The following is a 15,608-nucleotide window of genomic DNA, read 5'->3' as shown; positions in this document are numbered from 1 at the left end:
GCTTCAGTTTGTCTCAAGCTGGCACGAAGCTCGGCCTCTGATTTGCTGGTAAAGATAAAGTGACATGAAGAGAAATCTTTTAAGAAGGGAGCAGTGGAGAAGCTCAAGGAAACACCTAGGCAAGACCCTGGGCTCTACGAAGTATAAACTTCAGTCGGGCTTAATCCTCGTTTCCATAGCGAAGAGCCTGCCGCCCTTTTTCCATACACGCCTGACAGCCAGCTGCTATAACCCTTGGAAAATGAAGGCCAGAATTTCCCTCCAAATAGGATCTTCTGGAATGAAAATGCATGAATTGTGCAGGAGCACACACTATTCAAATCTGTATTCCAATTATCTCTAACTGGAACTCCTATTTGGGATGTTGCTACCGCTTTTCACAGGCCGCTGGCCCTTCCTGCCTCAGCCCTGCACCGGCAATAACAGTACTCAGAAACAAATTTGCCTTGTGTCTTGCCCTATAGAGGCAATTGCTGAAATCAATGTCTGATCAGATTTCTGCTGTGGCAGACAGCTTGTCGCTACATATTTTTATGTCAGTCAAGAAGAGGGAGGTGCTGGGCTTGTGAGTTGGGGAACACTGAATGGAAGTGACGGGGAGGAACTTTCTGGAGAGAAGGTGAGGGTGAGCAGGCTGACACCCGGTGCCTGCGGCACAGACTGGCCTGCTGCTGCGCTGCCTCCAGACCCAGCCCTCCGACACCCATGGCAGGTGGGTCATAAGGTCCCCCGGCCCCATGCCTCCCTCACATCCGTCTGCAACTTCTGTGAGTGTGCCCAAAACATCTTTTAGGTCTGTGTCACTAGGCTATTGAGAACTCTCTAGATTCCCCGCTCAGCCTGAATACAGCTGCCGGATGAGCCTTGCGTTAGGCACTTTTCCTTCTCCCCTGATCGCTGTTCTGAGAGAACTCCCTGCTTCTGACTGACTGCAAAGTTCTGCATATAAAGCACCCTGCCTCCCTCTAGGATCACAGAGAAAGGGGGTGGCGACCAAACAACCCCACAGAGGTGACCAGAGCCAAAGGGAAAAGGATTTTCCAGACTTGAGGCATATCAAATTCAGGTGAGGAAAAAATAGAAAGTGATGGCAGTGTATTCTCAAAGCCTTGGTTGTGCAGGGTGGACAGGGACATGCTTATGTGTGTTTGTGTGGATTCTAAGAAATCCTCTTCTCTATCTAAAAGGGAAGATGTTTTCACCCTCAGGTATGAAAATCTACTTAGAAAAAGAAAACCTCTTATGCAGATACAAGTCTAAAGATATTCCATTTGAAATAAACATCATTCCTCTTTTATCCAAATTTATAAACAACAAATGTACAATATTTTTACCCAGTGTGGCAGCTGGAGGAGAGGTTGTCAGCAAGCATTCTTTTTTTCAAAATAAATTAATCCTTACTCTGGTGGTTTGAGATTATGCACTGTATTATACAACAGCGCCTTATCAAGCCTCATCAGTGAAGATGGAATTCATGTCTGTAAAATGCTGCAGGCAATCACAGTTTCATATTTTATCATGTTGATAAGGATATCGTGCATTCTCTGAAGCATTTCAAAACACTTAAATGAAAAAGGAGAAATGCAACTAAAAGGCTTTTTATATGGTTTGTTGTGGGTTATTATGAGTTATTTATAAACCCAAAAAGAAAGATTTGACATTTCAAATGTAAAAGATTTGAGTATTTAATGGTCCTTTTTCCCCTTTACAATTGAACGTCCTCAATCACTTTTTAAATCATTAATATTTACTCTCACAGCAAGCCAAGGCCCTACAAAGGGAGGATTTTGTCCATTTTCTTCCGGACTCTAGTACCACATATTGGGCACTTCATTTCCCCCCTAAGTCTGGAATCCCAGATTCTTTCCACCACTCCACCCAGATCCACCTTGGACCCAATTCCCTCGGCTCCCTTTCAAGAGCTTTTTGCCATTTTCCATCCATGTCAGGATGCGGGAAAAAGTAAAGTTTTGGTGAACTGGTCACAAAAGTTGAAATTATTTCCCCCATAATTAAAAGTTGAGAGGCCACTAAACATACTGAACATGCTTTGTATCCCACTCTGCCAACAACACACTGCTCTTACACGCGGAATTCTTTGTCTAGCCTGGTTTGTTGATCTGTCCGGGGCCCTCCAAAGTTGACACCTTCACTTGAGCCGTGTTTGGGAATTTTTCCTGCTGCTTGATTCTAAGATAAATGACCTGTTCTTTACCATCTCCCTGGAAACACAGCACGGCCAGTAGGAGATGGCATCTTAATGGGCTGGTGCTTACGTCCCTCTTGATGACACCAGCCACCCAGGGCATTGTCAGGATTTCTAAGGGCATCTAGGTAACATCAAGTGTTTAAGTTAAGCAAATAAAAGTGTAGTAAAGATGCTGCCTTCGCCACCTGCCAACAAGATGAGAAGCCAAGTCAAATGGCCAATAATTTATTTATAAGTCACTGTTTACCTGACGCTGCTCCTACAGCTCTTCAAATCTGGTTCCCCAGAGTACTCACATTTAAATTATGTGGACTGTACAGTGAATTTCCTCCAAGGCCATCACTGTAGCCTCCCGTCTGATTGATAACATGACGGAGGGTATCCACCTAAAAGTGAGAAGAAACAAAATTCATCATCACAAATCTATTTAAATATCGTCACTTACAAAAGGAAACAATTTGAATTATGTGTGCCACGAGGGTTTAGCATCTTCAATGAAAGAGAAATTTATCAATCAAACGTGACTGGCAGAATTTCAACAATTCTTTGCATATTTAAACTTACACATCTTTGTTTTTTTATGCCAGTCAAACAATAACATCTTCATGGCAATGTAAACTTTCCATCGATATCAACCAAATATGTGTGGTGGTGGCCGTGGGTGAAAACTACTTATAAATATGTATGCTGGATTGCTAGATCTCTCTCTCTCTCTCTCTCTCACACACACACACACACACCCCTATGTGCATAAGAACAAGTAGTTCTCAATTAAGAGAACAAGAAAACTGTCGAACCTGGAATATACTTTAAGAACTCAGGTTTTTATATTCGGACTTTAAATAATACAGAAATGAAACAGAGTAATGTGTTTTTAAGCCATACACACAATGGCACACACAATTCTGTTCTATTTTGTTACAAAAGTAAGATGCACCCAACCCCTCTCCATGAGCTCAAGCCAGAGCCGAATGCATTCACAAAGTTCATCAGGTTTGAATCATCAAAAGTCACTGTCCACTTGACTTCTCATTAAATTAAATGGTGGGGCAGATGGGTCACGTTTGGAAGCACCCAGCCCAGGTTCTGCACGGAAGTGCAGACCACATCCATGGGGTGAGAGTAAGGAGTTTTGAGCCCAAACCCTACCCTGCTCGAAAGGCCCCGGTTGGGGCGTTTCTCCTACCTGTGACTGCACATTGGCTCCGACTTGGGACCCTTGGTAAGAATCCCCATTCAGACTCTGCATGTTCATGAACATGTCCCCAGAATTTGGGAGGTTAAAAGAACCAGAAGAACCTGGAAGGGAAAGAGTTAAGTAGCTGAATAACAGAGAGCTGGACACACAATCCTCAAAGACCTCGAGGCAGGGACAGGAGAAAAGGTACAGAGGCAAAGGTGGCACCCAACATGGCGATTTCCAGGTCTCAGAGGACAGAGAATAACTCCCCACAGCTGGGTCCTGGGATTCAGGTGACATGTAGGAAAGTCCTACCCGTGGGAAAGCTCCAATAAAAAACAGGAAATCAAACTAAACAGAAAAATGCCCAGTAGCTGGCCTGGAACCATCCCCTTGTTTTCCTTTATCTCCAGGGTTTGGTCATGAAATGAGTTCTTCACCATCATTCAGTGTCATGGTGGACAGTTAGTTACCCAGAGAAGAAACATTTTTCTGGAGTTCATTTTGAGTTATACATTCTACCTAACTTTCCTTTCATCTGTTTTCATGTTCCATTAAAAAGAACCGGGGCGGGGCGGGTTGGGGTGCGGGGACAACAAAACAAACAAAATGCCCTCTCACTTTCTGCACTGTTAAATATTTATTAAAAGATCTCCTTAGAAAACTCCTTGAATTGCTTCTCAAGTCTATCTGTTTGGACTAGCGGCATGTCTTTCATTGTTGCTCAAGTTCCCTGTGATTTTAAGATGTTTCTAACTTCATCACAAATGTCACATAAAATTTGCCCAAAATGTACTGTATGAGGAACCAAGATACTGCATCCATGCATCAAGTACCATCCCCCTCACCTACTAACCCTCCACACGAGCACAGGTGCTGAAGAAATGCTAGAGGGAGCGTGACTGGCGTCTATGGCCGCCTTAGCTAGGAAGCACTATTGTACTTAACCCCACATTCTAGTTTCACTGCATACGGCAACAGGTAAATGTCCCACTTCTGCTATCCCATCCTTTGACAGACCACTGCTGACTTTAAAATGATATAGGAAACAACATAGTTAAGATGATCATTACTGATAGTACTCTGCCTAATTGTTGAATTCAAAACCACTACAAAGTGTGAAAGTTCCAGAAGCTACCAGTAGCGAGTGGAACTCACTACACACAGTGGGTTTACAGGCTCTGGCCACCCAGTCATTCAGTCATCCCAAGAACAAGCCTGTATTTTAATGTAACTGTTTCTTTCTAAACCCACTGTGTCCCCAGTATGGCTCTTGTTTCCTGGCCTGTGGGACAGGGCTTTGTGGCACAAGGTTGCCGGGGCCGAGCAGGGAGTGGGTGTCCAGTACGCACCAGAATTTGGCGTGGTGGGCGAATTGGTCTGGTTGTTCTGCACGGCTGCGGCTACTGCGTGTGCTGCTGTCACGGCTGTCTTTGCAGCGTACAGGTTGGCTTCTTCCTGAAACTTGCCGATATTCTTCTTGTACCTGATTCGTTTGTTGCCAAACCAGTTGGATACCTACAAATCACATGGACATCAATCAGTGAAGGGGAAGAGAGGTCCAAGGGGGGTGGAGTGGGGGGAGGAAAGTCAAACTTCCAATAACTGCTGGGCACCGAGGGGATCCCATCACATCCTGTGGATAATGTGTAATGGTTTTAGGGATTTACTTTCATTTTTGGCAAACCTCTTAATACTCTTGGAAAGATGCAGCTTCTTGGAATTAGCCACAGCACCACTAAAATGGCTGCAAGTACTGTTCTAAAAAAATATTCAATTTGTGCATACCAATTAGTATATAAGTGATCAGTCCCCTCAAAAATAGCTGAAAGCTAAAAGAATCATTTGTTAAGTTAGGTAAATAATAAGAAATACTTGAGAAAGAATGACTTATTCTTTTTGTGTCTGGAACAATTTTGGCAGCTGTGTAGTAGAATCATATTTGTTCTGCTGAAGAGTAACATCAATTAATAATGGATGAAAAATCCCTTTGTCTCCTGCCTTAGAAGATACTGTATGGCTGCCAAGATGGCTGCTCACGCTCTGCCAGTTAACACGTGAGAAGGTTATAACTTGAAAACTCCAATAATTCCAGTCATGTCAAATGCAAATACAGAGGCACGGCTCTGATTTTATCCAGTGGACTATACTCATTTCTTTTGCAAACTACTCATGATGTCAGCCAGTGCAAATGGGAGAGATTTCTAAAGAGGATCTCATCAAAGGCAGATTTCATCACATTTCATTGACAGCAATACTTTAGCCCAAGACTGACCAATAATTTCTTAATAATATGTCAAAGGCACACACTGCTGTGGTATCAGGCTGGGTGGGTCACTGTTCTACCCTGAGGACAAAGGAGTGGATGAGCCCTCCAACCCAATTTATACCGGTGGGCACCCTTGTTAACGATCTTTGCCAAACCTTTAATTGCTTTGGAAATAGAACTCTCTTTCTTCAACCCATGGCACTCATCCTTCTGAAAGAAGCCAGAGAGCCCTGGCAAGGGAGACACATGAGGACGACAACGGTGGCCTTGCCACTGCCCACATGGTGTCGCCACCTGGGGACTCACTGTGCACACATCCACATGGAGGCACACTCACGGAAGACCCACGCAGCCACCATGAGCATAGGTTCATCAGACAGAAACAAGCTACGACTCACCAGGAAGGAAGTAGGCTACAGAGCAGGACTCCCTAGTGTTTCTGTTCCACCATCATTTCTTTCCCCTGAAGGAAGATAACCCTTCCTTCTTTCATGTCAAATAGTGGTGGTTATTACTACTGTCATCTAACGAGTGAGCATCTTCTAAGTGCCTGCCGAGCATTATGCAGAGCCCTTTGCATACATTTTCTCATTTAATCTTGACAAGCTCAAGGGCTGGGTAGTTGGCTGAGGGGAGTTACAACAGGCATCACACAAGTCCCAAATCCAAAGGCCTTTTCTCCCCCATTTGACCTCTCAGTAGTGCTGGGTACTGGGAATGACCAGCCCTTTCTGTTTCACGCACTTGCTTTGCAGGGTTTCTATGGTATCGTGCTCCTGCCTCTCCTCCCCTGGCACACCAGGGTGTGTAAGTGTGTCTTCTCCAAGACTCAGCTCTTGGCCCTCTTCTCTCCTTCTCCTTGAGCAATCTTATCCATACTAATGATTTCAATCATTGTCTCTGTGTGGATGACTCCAGATTTCCACCTCTATCCCTAACTTCTACGAAGAATTTCAGTTCTCAACTTTTAAGACATTTCCATAGAAATGTTCTGCCATAACCTCCCATTCAATAGGTCTATAGCGGAACTCATGTGCCCTCTAGTCATGTGCCTCCTTTTCTATTTTCTCTGGGTTCAGGGTATCTGTACCTCCAGAAATGTGGTACCCATCACCTCACAAAGTCCCTGATTCCACCACTAAATAGTTCTAATGGACACGCAGTTCTTTATTTGGAAGTAAGATCTAGTTCCCTTTCATTTCCACTCATTGGTTTTGGTTCCAACATCCCGAGGCTCTCAACAGCCCTGAGGGGCTGACGGCACCCTACCACTGGCTTTCTCTGCCCTCCTTTTTCTGAGCTCCAGATGTTTGACAATTGTGGGAATGAGAGAAAGAGTTAGGAGAGTACTCAGATGAGGAACAATGAGGGCCTGAGCCAGGCAGAGTGGTAGGTAGGTAGGGGTGGAGGGGGAATAGGCAGAATTTGGCCACAGCTCTGTGAAGATCAGAGAGGGTGAAGGCGGAGGCAATGCTAATGTGGGGCCTGAGAGGATGGAGTTCGGGGAGGGGCTTGTGCACCAGGAGGAGTCAGCTCCGTGGCCACTAGGATTCATTCCCACACCGCGATTCCATGGCTCTAAAAGCAGAAGTTCTAAATCAAGATTGGAACAGGGCCCTAAAGGTATCTGTCTGTTCGGATATGCTTGTTAAAGCAAGTTCTCTTAGACCCCACCTCACCTTTAACGAGCACATTCTCGGCTCACGACGCAGACCTAGAGAGGTGGTTCAAAAAAAGCTCCTTCGTCATATAATACTACTCTAGCTTGTCTGAATAAGACTGTCAGGCCTTTGAAAGAGTTAAATATTGAATATATCTATAGTGCAAAGAGAGATATTCCTGGTTGAGAGGGAATTTGGCATTTCTTAAGCATAATTAATGAAAATTCCCCAACTCTGAATTTAGCAACAAAGGCCCATCTTAGAATTCTCTTCTTCTAAACAATTCTCTGTTGGATTCCATACTTTGTAGTTAATATTACCTTGACAATCAGAGAAGCTATCATACATTAATGAAACCTAGCCTGGAAAATCAGATTACAGCTTTATTAACAGTTTCATAATTGAGGAATCTCTGTACCATCGAAGGTCTCATCTCTAGATATGTAAGAATCCTGTGTTTATGCATACCCCTGGACCAATCAAACAACAGTCATCACTAATAAAGGTTTATTTAATTCTCACAGTAAAATTTTAATATCACCAGCAGCCTGGGGAAGCTTTAGCAAGTGGATTTGCTTGACATCAGATCGTTTCTATTCTGCTAGTCCCAATACTTCTTAATCTTTAATATCAAGGCAATTAAAATTAATGGCCACTCATCCGAAGCTACTGTGGGCAGTGTTTCCTTGACATCAATTGTTTGATGGGATTACCTAGAGGTTAAACTAACAAGCAAGGTTTAATTGGAAGCAATGAAAGAAGCAGTGATCATACGTTATGTTTAACCTGCATAACCACATCTAAATGAATATCTAAAAATGTTAAACTATTTCTCAAATTAAAATATGCACGTCACATTCTGATATCACAGATTTGGGCATTGCAGCAATAGAGCTATTAAGACCATACTGCTGCAACTGAGATCAACGCAATTAATGTATAAATCGACACCTAAGTCCAGGAAATTGTTTCCCCCCACCTTTCACAAATAGATGGATACAATTAGTTACAAGAGGATCCCTACCCTCACCGGGTAGGAAGCACCCAAAGCTATGCTCACATGTGGCCCCCCCACACACAGTGATCTCGGAAGAGCCAGGCTGTTCACAGGGGCGCTAAGTGGAGCAGAGCTGGCTCCATCTCTGAACTGGAATGGCCTGTACATTGGTCCCAGAATAGAAACACAGGCAGGAAATTGGTAGAGAGAAAGGGAATACACTGCCCTGTGCTTCTCTTTTGAGCCACGTATCAAGGATTCATGACTCTGGACTGTGCAAAAGGCGAAGGACCAGGCAAGAATTTTAAGATCAATTAAAAACGAGAATAAAAATACAAGCACTCTCTTCCTTCTGTGACGTTCACTGCTATCAGCTCCCAGACTGCGAGTGTTTGGCGATCAGGGGAACGAGGAGTGAACATTCTGCAGGCTGCTAATTTTCTGGAGCCCTTCTGCAAGGCCAAGGGTGACTGGAAAGGCTCCTGGTCTCCCTCAGCCATGCATTTCCTCCAACTCCATCCAGTTGCAGAGTGCCAATTGTTTTTAAAATGCAGAATGTTTTTATACGTAGAATCGAAAAGAGACAAACTAGAAAAACAGAGCAAAAAAGGTGGGGAGGTGGGGAGGTTGGGGAAATGGGGAGATATTGGTCAAAGGGTACAAATAGCCAGTTATAAAATTAATAAATTTGGGAATCTCATGTACAGTAGGGTGACTATAGCTAATACTGTATCATATACTTGAATGTTACTGAGAGTAGCTCTTAAATGTTCTGAGCACAACAAAGAAATGGTAACTGTGACTAGATGGAGGTAGATAATACTGTGGTGGTCATCATTTTGCAATTATAAGTGTATCAAATCAATACAGCTGTACACCTTACAATGGCCACAATGTTATGTGGCAATTGTATCTTAGTAAAGGAGGGAAGAGTAAAACTCTTTTCCAAATAATATAACTAAATCCAATTTCTATATTGCTTATTTGTTTTTCACCTCCTTCAAAAAGGTACTCAGAACCTTCCACTCACTCAGAATCTTCGACTCTCAGGTAGATAAGCCAGAAGTGGGCAGTACCACATAACAGGTGAGTGCTTGGGACTCAGGGTTCAGTTTCAAATCCACAATGCCAATTACTATGAGCAACTTGGGCAGGTTACTTTAATGTCTCCTCTCATATACAAATGAGAGTAATAATAGTAATGTCTTCCTCGTAGAATTGTTGGGTGTGTTAACGATTTTGGCACACAGTGATTACCTAATAACTATGAGCTATTACTACCACCCAAGTTTTATCAATGAAGAAATGAGATCCAGACCACATACTAGCTGCCCAAAATCTAGAGCAAAGTGTGATGGACCCAGATTTCAACCTCAGGACTCCCCAGCAACTTTTTCCTTTTTTATAATCAACTCGGATATGTTTACTGAGCATCTGTTATGGTCAATACTGTAAGGCCTCACTTAAGGTCTGTGACTTTAAGGGAAATGACATATAAAATGAAACCGATTTTACCATAGGCCCATTGATATAAACAAGAGTTAAATTCCTATGGTATCTCAATGTAACAATGAAATGACAAAATGAACAAAATGATGTCATTCGAGGACCTGCTGTACTGTACTAGGTGCCATGGGGAGATGAAAAAATGAACATGTACCTCAAATTAACCTGCCTCAAATTTACAATCTGATTATGAAAGCAATGCGAGACACACAAATAATTAGGGAAAACGGCAGGACAATGACGATCATACACCGAGGTGTGTAGTACAGAGTCTAAGTGCAGCAAGAATTTGGAGGAAGAGAAGTCCCAGCAGGTCTGGGAACACAGAGATTTCCAAGGGAAGGTGGAACTTGAACTGGACACCTCAGCTTCAATTCAATTCAATAGCATTTTTTTATTGAGACTCATTTCAGAGGTACAAACCTCTAGAAGCTCTGTTGACACAAACAAGCCAAAAACATAAACTGCTGCCTCCCTCTCCCTGATCCCAGAGACTTACTCTGCTCTCTAACTTAGCTCCCTTTTCCCTTCTTAACCTCTGAACCCCTCTTTTGTAATGAAAGAGGAAGGAGAAACCATTCTAAAGGAAAAAAGGAAAGGAGAATCAAGGGCTGTTTCTGGAAGAGGTGACATCTGAGTGGAAGAGGACTAACAAGTGACCTACTGGAGAGAATGAGGGAGCAGTGAGAGGAGGGGGGAGTTAGGGGGATGAGCAGGTAAAGGCACCTGAAGGAAGGGAAGGCTCTGGCTAAGGCACAGGACAGGGGAGTGTCCCACGCAAGCAGAAGCCTGAAGGGGGGGCTCTGCAGGTTATACCTCCCACACCCACCCTGGGATGAGTAAGTTCCAGCTAAGTGGACGGGAGACTGAGATCAAGCCTGAGATTTCTGGGAAGTACAGTGGGCAATAGTTCCAGCGAGGCCACCTGAGGCCAGGTGATGCAGCCTTCCTACCCAGGTACCTGGCCCATGTCAGTGGTCTGCACACTTTTTGCTGGAATATTCCCTGAGGAAATTTTGAAAAATCAGGTACCCACTCACACATATTTTTCCTCCTTTGCACATTTTTAAAGTTGGCATCTACAATTTTTCATTATAAGTTTATGTAGTTGTAAACAATGTTATTTCAGTTTGTCATAAATGTTGACATTTTAAAAAATGGTAACATTATTCTTTAAAATGTATCCAACCAAATATAAATAGCAAAGCAATTTGATATCCACTATCCATTTTAAAAATACATAAATTCGCTTTTCTTTAACAATCAAAAAATTTGTGCGCTATTTTTTTGTTCTTGGAAGAGTATTTCCATTTCGTCTCCCTCCCGTATTATCTTAATGCAATATACTTTTATGTTATACAATAGAAATATGTGGAAATTGAAAATTTAAAATTATTTTTATTTCCTATAATTACAAGACTGTACATGGGATTTTTTAGGGGGTGCAGCTCACAGTGGCCCCACAGGGGATCAAACTGGCAACCTTAGTGTTATCAGCACCACACTCTAACCAACTGAGCTAACTGGCCACCCCACATCTACATGTTTAATATATCATCTGGATTAAGCTAAATTAGTCTAACATCGATCAAAGTAAATACTTACTTTGATACATAAAATCTTATTTTGACCACCAAAAGTAAGGTTTCCTCACATATGCATTTCTTAATCAGAGGAGTGTAGGGTTATAAAATGCTGATTGAAGGAGGTTTTTTTTATCACCAATATTTCACATAATCCCTTGTTAGGCACTGGAGAAGGTCTCATACTCCAGGACACTAGGGCCATTGTATTGGGTGGGAATATTCTTTTTATAGAATGGGAAAGGCCAAGTGGGAAAGGGGAGGAGGGAAAAAGGCAATCCACACATGCTTCTATCATAGCAGCTTTCCAAGGCACACAGATTTTAGGAAGGAGTACATATACACATAAGGAAAGATGGCCAGTGACAACCCTAGAAGCAGGCATGCCCTAGTTCCCTTTGGAAAATCTTCAATTACTTTGTGGAACAATATTCCCTAGGTCCAGACTGCTGTCTTAAGTGAGCAGGCTAATCTGACTGCATTTGAACTTCTTTGTGTGAGTACAGCTGGGAGCCCCTTGAATGGGGTGTGCCTGGTAAAGACCTTCAGCTATAACAACAGGGCTCAGGCAGGCAACCACTTCTTTGTACCACAACGACCTTTTGGAGCTGGACAAAGAACATATTTATCAGCTTTAGGAAATCAAAAAAATTCTTATTAAACAAATAAACCTATAGTTTACTTATTATTTAGTGTAACTTTCCTGGAGAACAAACCAGCAAATATGTACATAGCCTCTGAATCAGCACTACTGAGAACTTATTTTGAGGAAATATTTAGAGATACATGTGCAGAGATTTGCTGCAGTCCTACACTTAATCGTCAAAAAAAGGAAAAGATTCATTTTTAGCACATCAGTATAAGGGAATATGATCACTGACTAAAAATCATGTAGACGAAGAATATTGACCTGGGGAAATAGTCATAATATAAGAAGGAGGAAAAGGCTTTTTTTTTTTTTTTTTGCATACAGCATAAAATTTGTGGGGTTCTTTTTGTAAAAATACTCACACATAGACATACATAGGTGTGCACATGCACACATATAAACACGTCACATGTATACATATGCACAGGAAAAAAGTGCTAGGACACACGTACCAATAATTATCTTTTAGAATGGGTTTATAAGTTAATTCCTATTTTTCTGTTTTTCTGTATGTTTTCAAGTATATCCAAATTGATTTCAGATAAGCAAATATTGGCATTTTTTAAATTAGAAAAACGTATTTTTCAAAGCAAAAGTAACCAAGCTGCTTTTTAAAACAATCAAAAGCTATTTAACAGTCTTTAAAAGTGCCAGGCCCGGTGCGGGCCCACGCAGCTACAGGGATCAACAATTCCATTTCTGCGTTCTGTCTGGAAGACGGCATCGGCAGCTCGAAGGATTCTTCAAATAATTCAAATCACACACTTTGTAAATCTCAAGCCATTAAAATTTCCCAGATTGCTTTGCATGTAAGAAAAAATTCCATGTTCAAATTAAAAAGCTAAACCATCTACAATGTCTCTACAGTCACTGAAAGCCAGCTTATTAATTAATTAGCATTAGCTGCACCTTACATTTCAAAATCTATCACTACAATTACTTATCATTTCAATAACAATGTTAAATAAAAGAGAAAAATTAGTACTTAAAGACTTAATCTTCAAGAGGCAGAGTGCAGAACTTCAGAGTTCAGCCTTAGTTTTGCTTCCTTGCGTCAAGTACATTAGGGAGAGGATCATCACTTGTTTGGAAAAGAAGCAGCTGACATGAAAACATCATTATTGAGATTAGCAAACTAAAAATTTATGAAGCACAAATCTTAGAAAAATATGCCATTGTGTTTCCCGTGTTTACTTGTGATGCATACTTTATGTACTGTGCCTAATTAAATGCAACAGATTATGAAATGTTGAAATGCCAAGTTGTGTATAATGGAACATGTAGCATATTTACATGGTAAACAATTTTACCTCTAATAAATAGTTTCTCTCTAATCAATATGTTTCATCCCTATTATGTGATTCCACTTGAATGAGGGGTGGAAGAGAGAGACTGTTTTAAATCAATACTCTCAATAAAAAAATTTAAAAATTATTTACTCAATTTTATTTCTTTTCCATTTATTAAATGGCTAGGGCTACAAAGTATATTCTACCTTTTCAGTGCAAAATATTTCGGCTCTTTTATGGTTAAAATGTGAGCGAGCCCAAAAGTCCAAACCATTTTTTTGTTTAGAAACTAAGTTCCAAATTCCTAACAACTGACTTGAAAACCAACTTTTGAAACACAACCCACTTCTAGTGGGAGAACTGAACAAATAGAAATTCAGTTTCCATAGTATTTGAAATAATTTAAAACAGATTCACTTGTCAAGTACTGTATTTTTTTTTTTTTTTGAGGCTGTGAAAAATTTTATTGCCATAATGTCCTGACACCCTTACAGTTTGGCTTTGCCCTTTCTACACTATGCGTGATAGACTGATAACTGCTTGTGACATTCACAAAGCGACTCATCTGCAAAAGTATATAAAACGTCAGCCTCGCGGCCACAGTACATACAAAACAGATGACACCATTCATCTCCCTAAAACATGTACTGAGGGGTGGTTCTAAATGACCTCAGATGATGTTTTCAGTTACAGCCTTTTTTCTTTAAAATTCTCTCATTTAAAAAAATAAAAATGTGCTAGGTGTACAACTGAATAGGTTCCTTCATAGGCTCCATGGAAAGCCTCTGACAGATTTTGAAACACTGACAGCACGACCATGGAGCTGCCTCCCATCAGCTGCACTGAAAGACGCAGCCATTTCCCAGGCACCTCAGCATCCCAGAACTAAAACTCAAGAGCACTCCTTAATAAACAATCAGGGAGCAGATTTTTTTGTCCAGATAAGTGTCATGTAAATCTAATTCCTATAACTGAAAACATCAAAATTTATTCAGTGTCTTTTAGTCAAGCCTCTTGTTTCACGGAAACCCTTATTTATTCAAACACCGTTCCCTACCAAATACAAACCACAGTTTTCTTTTTTAAAATCCAGAAAATTTCACTGAGTTTATTTAAAATGGGAATATCTGTCCTCAAAAGGTGTACTACCCTTTCAACATACATAATTCCCACTAAAAATGAATCACATACATTTTTAGAATAAAGAATACACCAAGAGTAGGTCTATTCAGAGACTAAGAATAGACACAACCCCACTCACCATACCCTTCCTTGCCCCTTCTGGCTCTCAGTTTTGTGGAGCCTGTGAAAACCTAGGGGGCTGTTAGCATACTAGTTTGCTGGAGGGCAGAGCCTCTGTTCCCTCTTTCTTTTGAAACCTTTACAAGGCTCTGTCTGCACAACATACCCAGCAAAAAACTCTGGTGAAACGGGTGACAAATTAGCATTATTGAGTACTGATATGCCAGGCTCTGTACTAGGCATTCTACATACATGATCTCATTTAGCCTTCAAATCTCTGAAAAAAATTATCATTCTCCTAATTTTACAGGTCAAAAATTGGAGACTTCAGGTTAAATAATTTGCTCAAGGTCACACTGTGACTTAACAGTGGTGGAGTGGAATCTGAGTGACTTTTCTGTACCATCTGAATGTAGTCATCTAGAGTTAAGGTCCCAATTTCTCAAAATAAGTGATATGAAACGATAGTATCACTGCCTCAATGGAACACAAGTAACAAAACTTAGTTTGGGTTAAAAAAATCTGGAGTATGTGCAGGGCAATGATCTAAATATCTAACTTTAGGAAATCAAGACAGAGAAAAGGAAACTATAATCCTTTAGAATTTTTCTCTCTTGATTCAACTCAGTCACCTGACAAGGTCCAAGTGGGGGTAATCCATTAGTTCTTTTAGCCCCTTCCACTCCTGGGCGCTGAGCCCTGCTAGGGCAAGTCACAGGCCCAGGCTGTTGGCGTGCTCTGCCGATTACTCTACCTTTTCTCTCATCTCTGGCCAGATCATCCATCCCAGACATATTTAGAGTGCCCAACAAGCACTACATTCCCACAAGCCAGTCCCTTCAACCTCCCAAATCCAATTTTACCCTCCTCCTCATTCTGTCCATGACCACCTGTGTCCTCTTGTAATAACAATAGTTGTAAACATTTATATGGGGCTTCTTAAGTACCAAGCACTATTCTAAGCACTTCACATATATTACATCATTAAATCTTCATAATAATCCAATGAGATAGCGTCCACCT

General features: G+C 41.4%; 1 protein-coding gene across 3 annotated transcripts in view; it reads right to left on the bottom strand.

Moving 5' to 3' along the window:
- Positions 1 to 15,608, bottom strand: part of PBX3 (PBX homeobox 3) — a 193,357-nt gene that overhangs the window by 1,761 nt on the left and 175,988 nt on the right. For 2 of the 3 annotated variants that reach the window (XM_019728591.2, XM_019728592.2), the window contains 3 exons: positions 4,742 to 4,907; positions 3,396 to 3,508; positions 2,506 to 2,595 (listed from right to left, as the gene is read on the bottom strand). In XM_019728591.2, the coding sequence (XP_019584150.1) occupies positions 2,506 to 2,595; positions 3,396 to 3,508; positions 4,742 to 4,907 (369 nt within the window). The remainder of the gene's footprint in view (positions 1 to 2,505; positions 2,596 to 3,395; positions 3,509 to 4,741; positions 4,908 to 15,608) is intronic. The other variant, XM_019728593.2, reaches the window with a different exon arrangement.

This window comes from Rhinolophus sinicus, linkage group LG04 (assembly GCF_036562045.2).
Source record: "Rhinolophus sinicus isolate RSC01 linkage group LG04, ASM3656204v1, whole genome shotgun sequence".
Lineage (NCBI taxonomy): Eukaryota > Metazoa > Chordata > Mammalia > Chiroptera > Rhinolophidae > Rhinolophus > Rhinolophus sinicus.
This window is presented reverse-complemented; position numbering and strand designations above follow the sequence as displayed.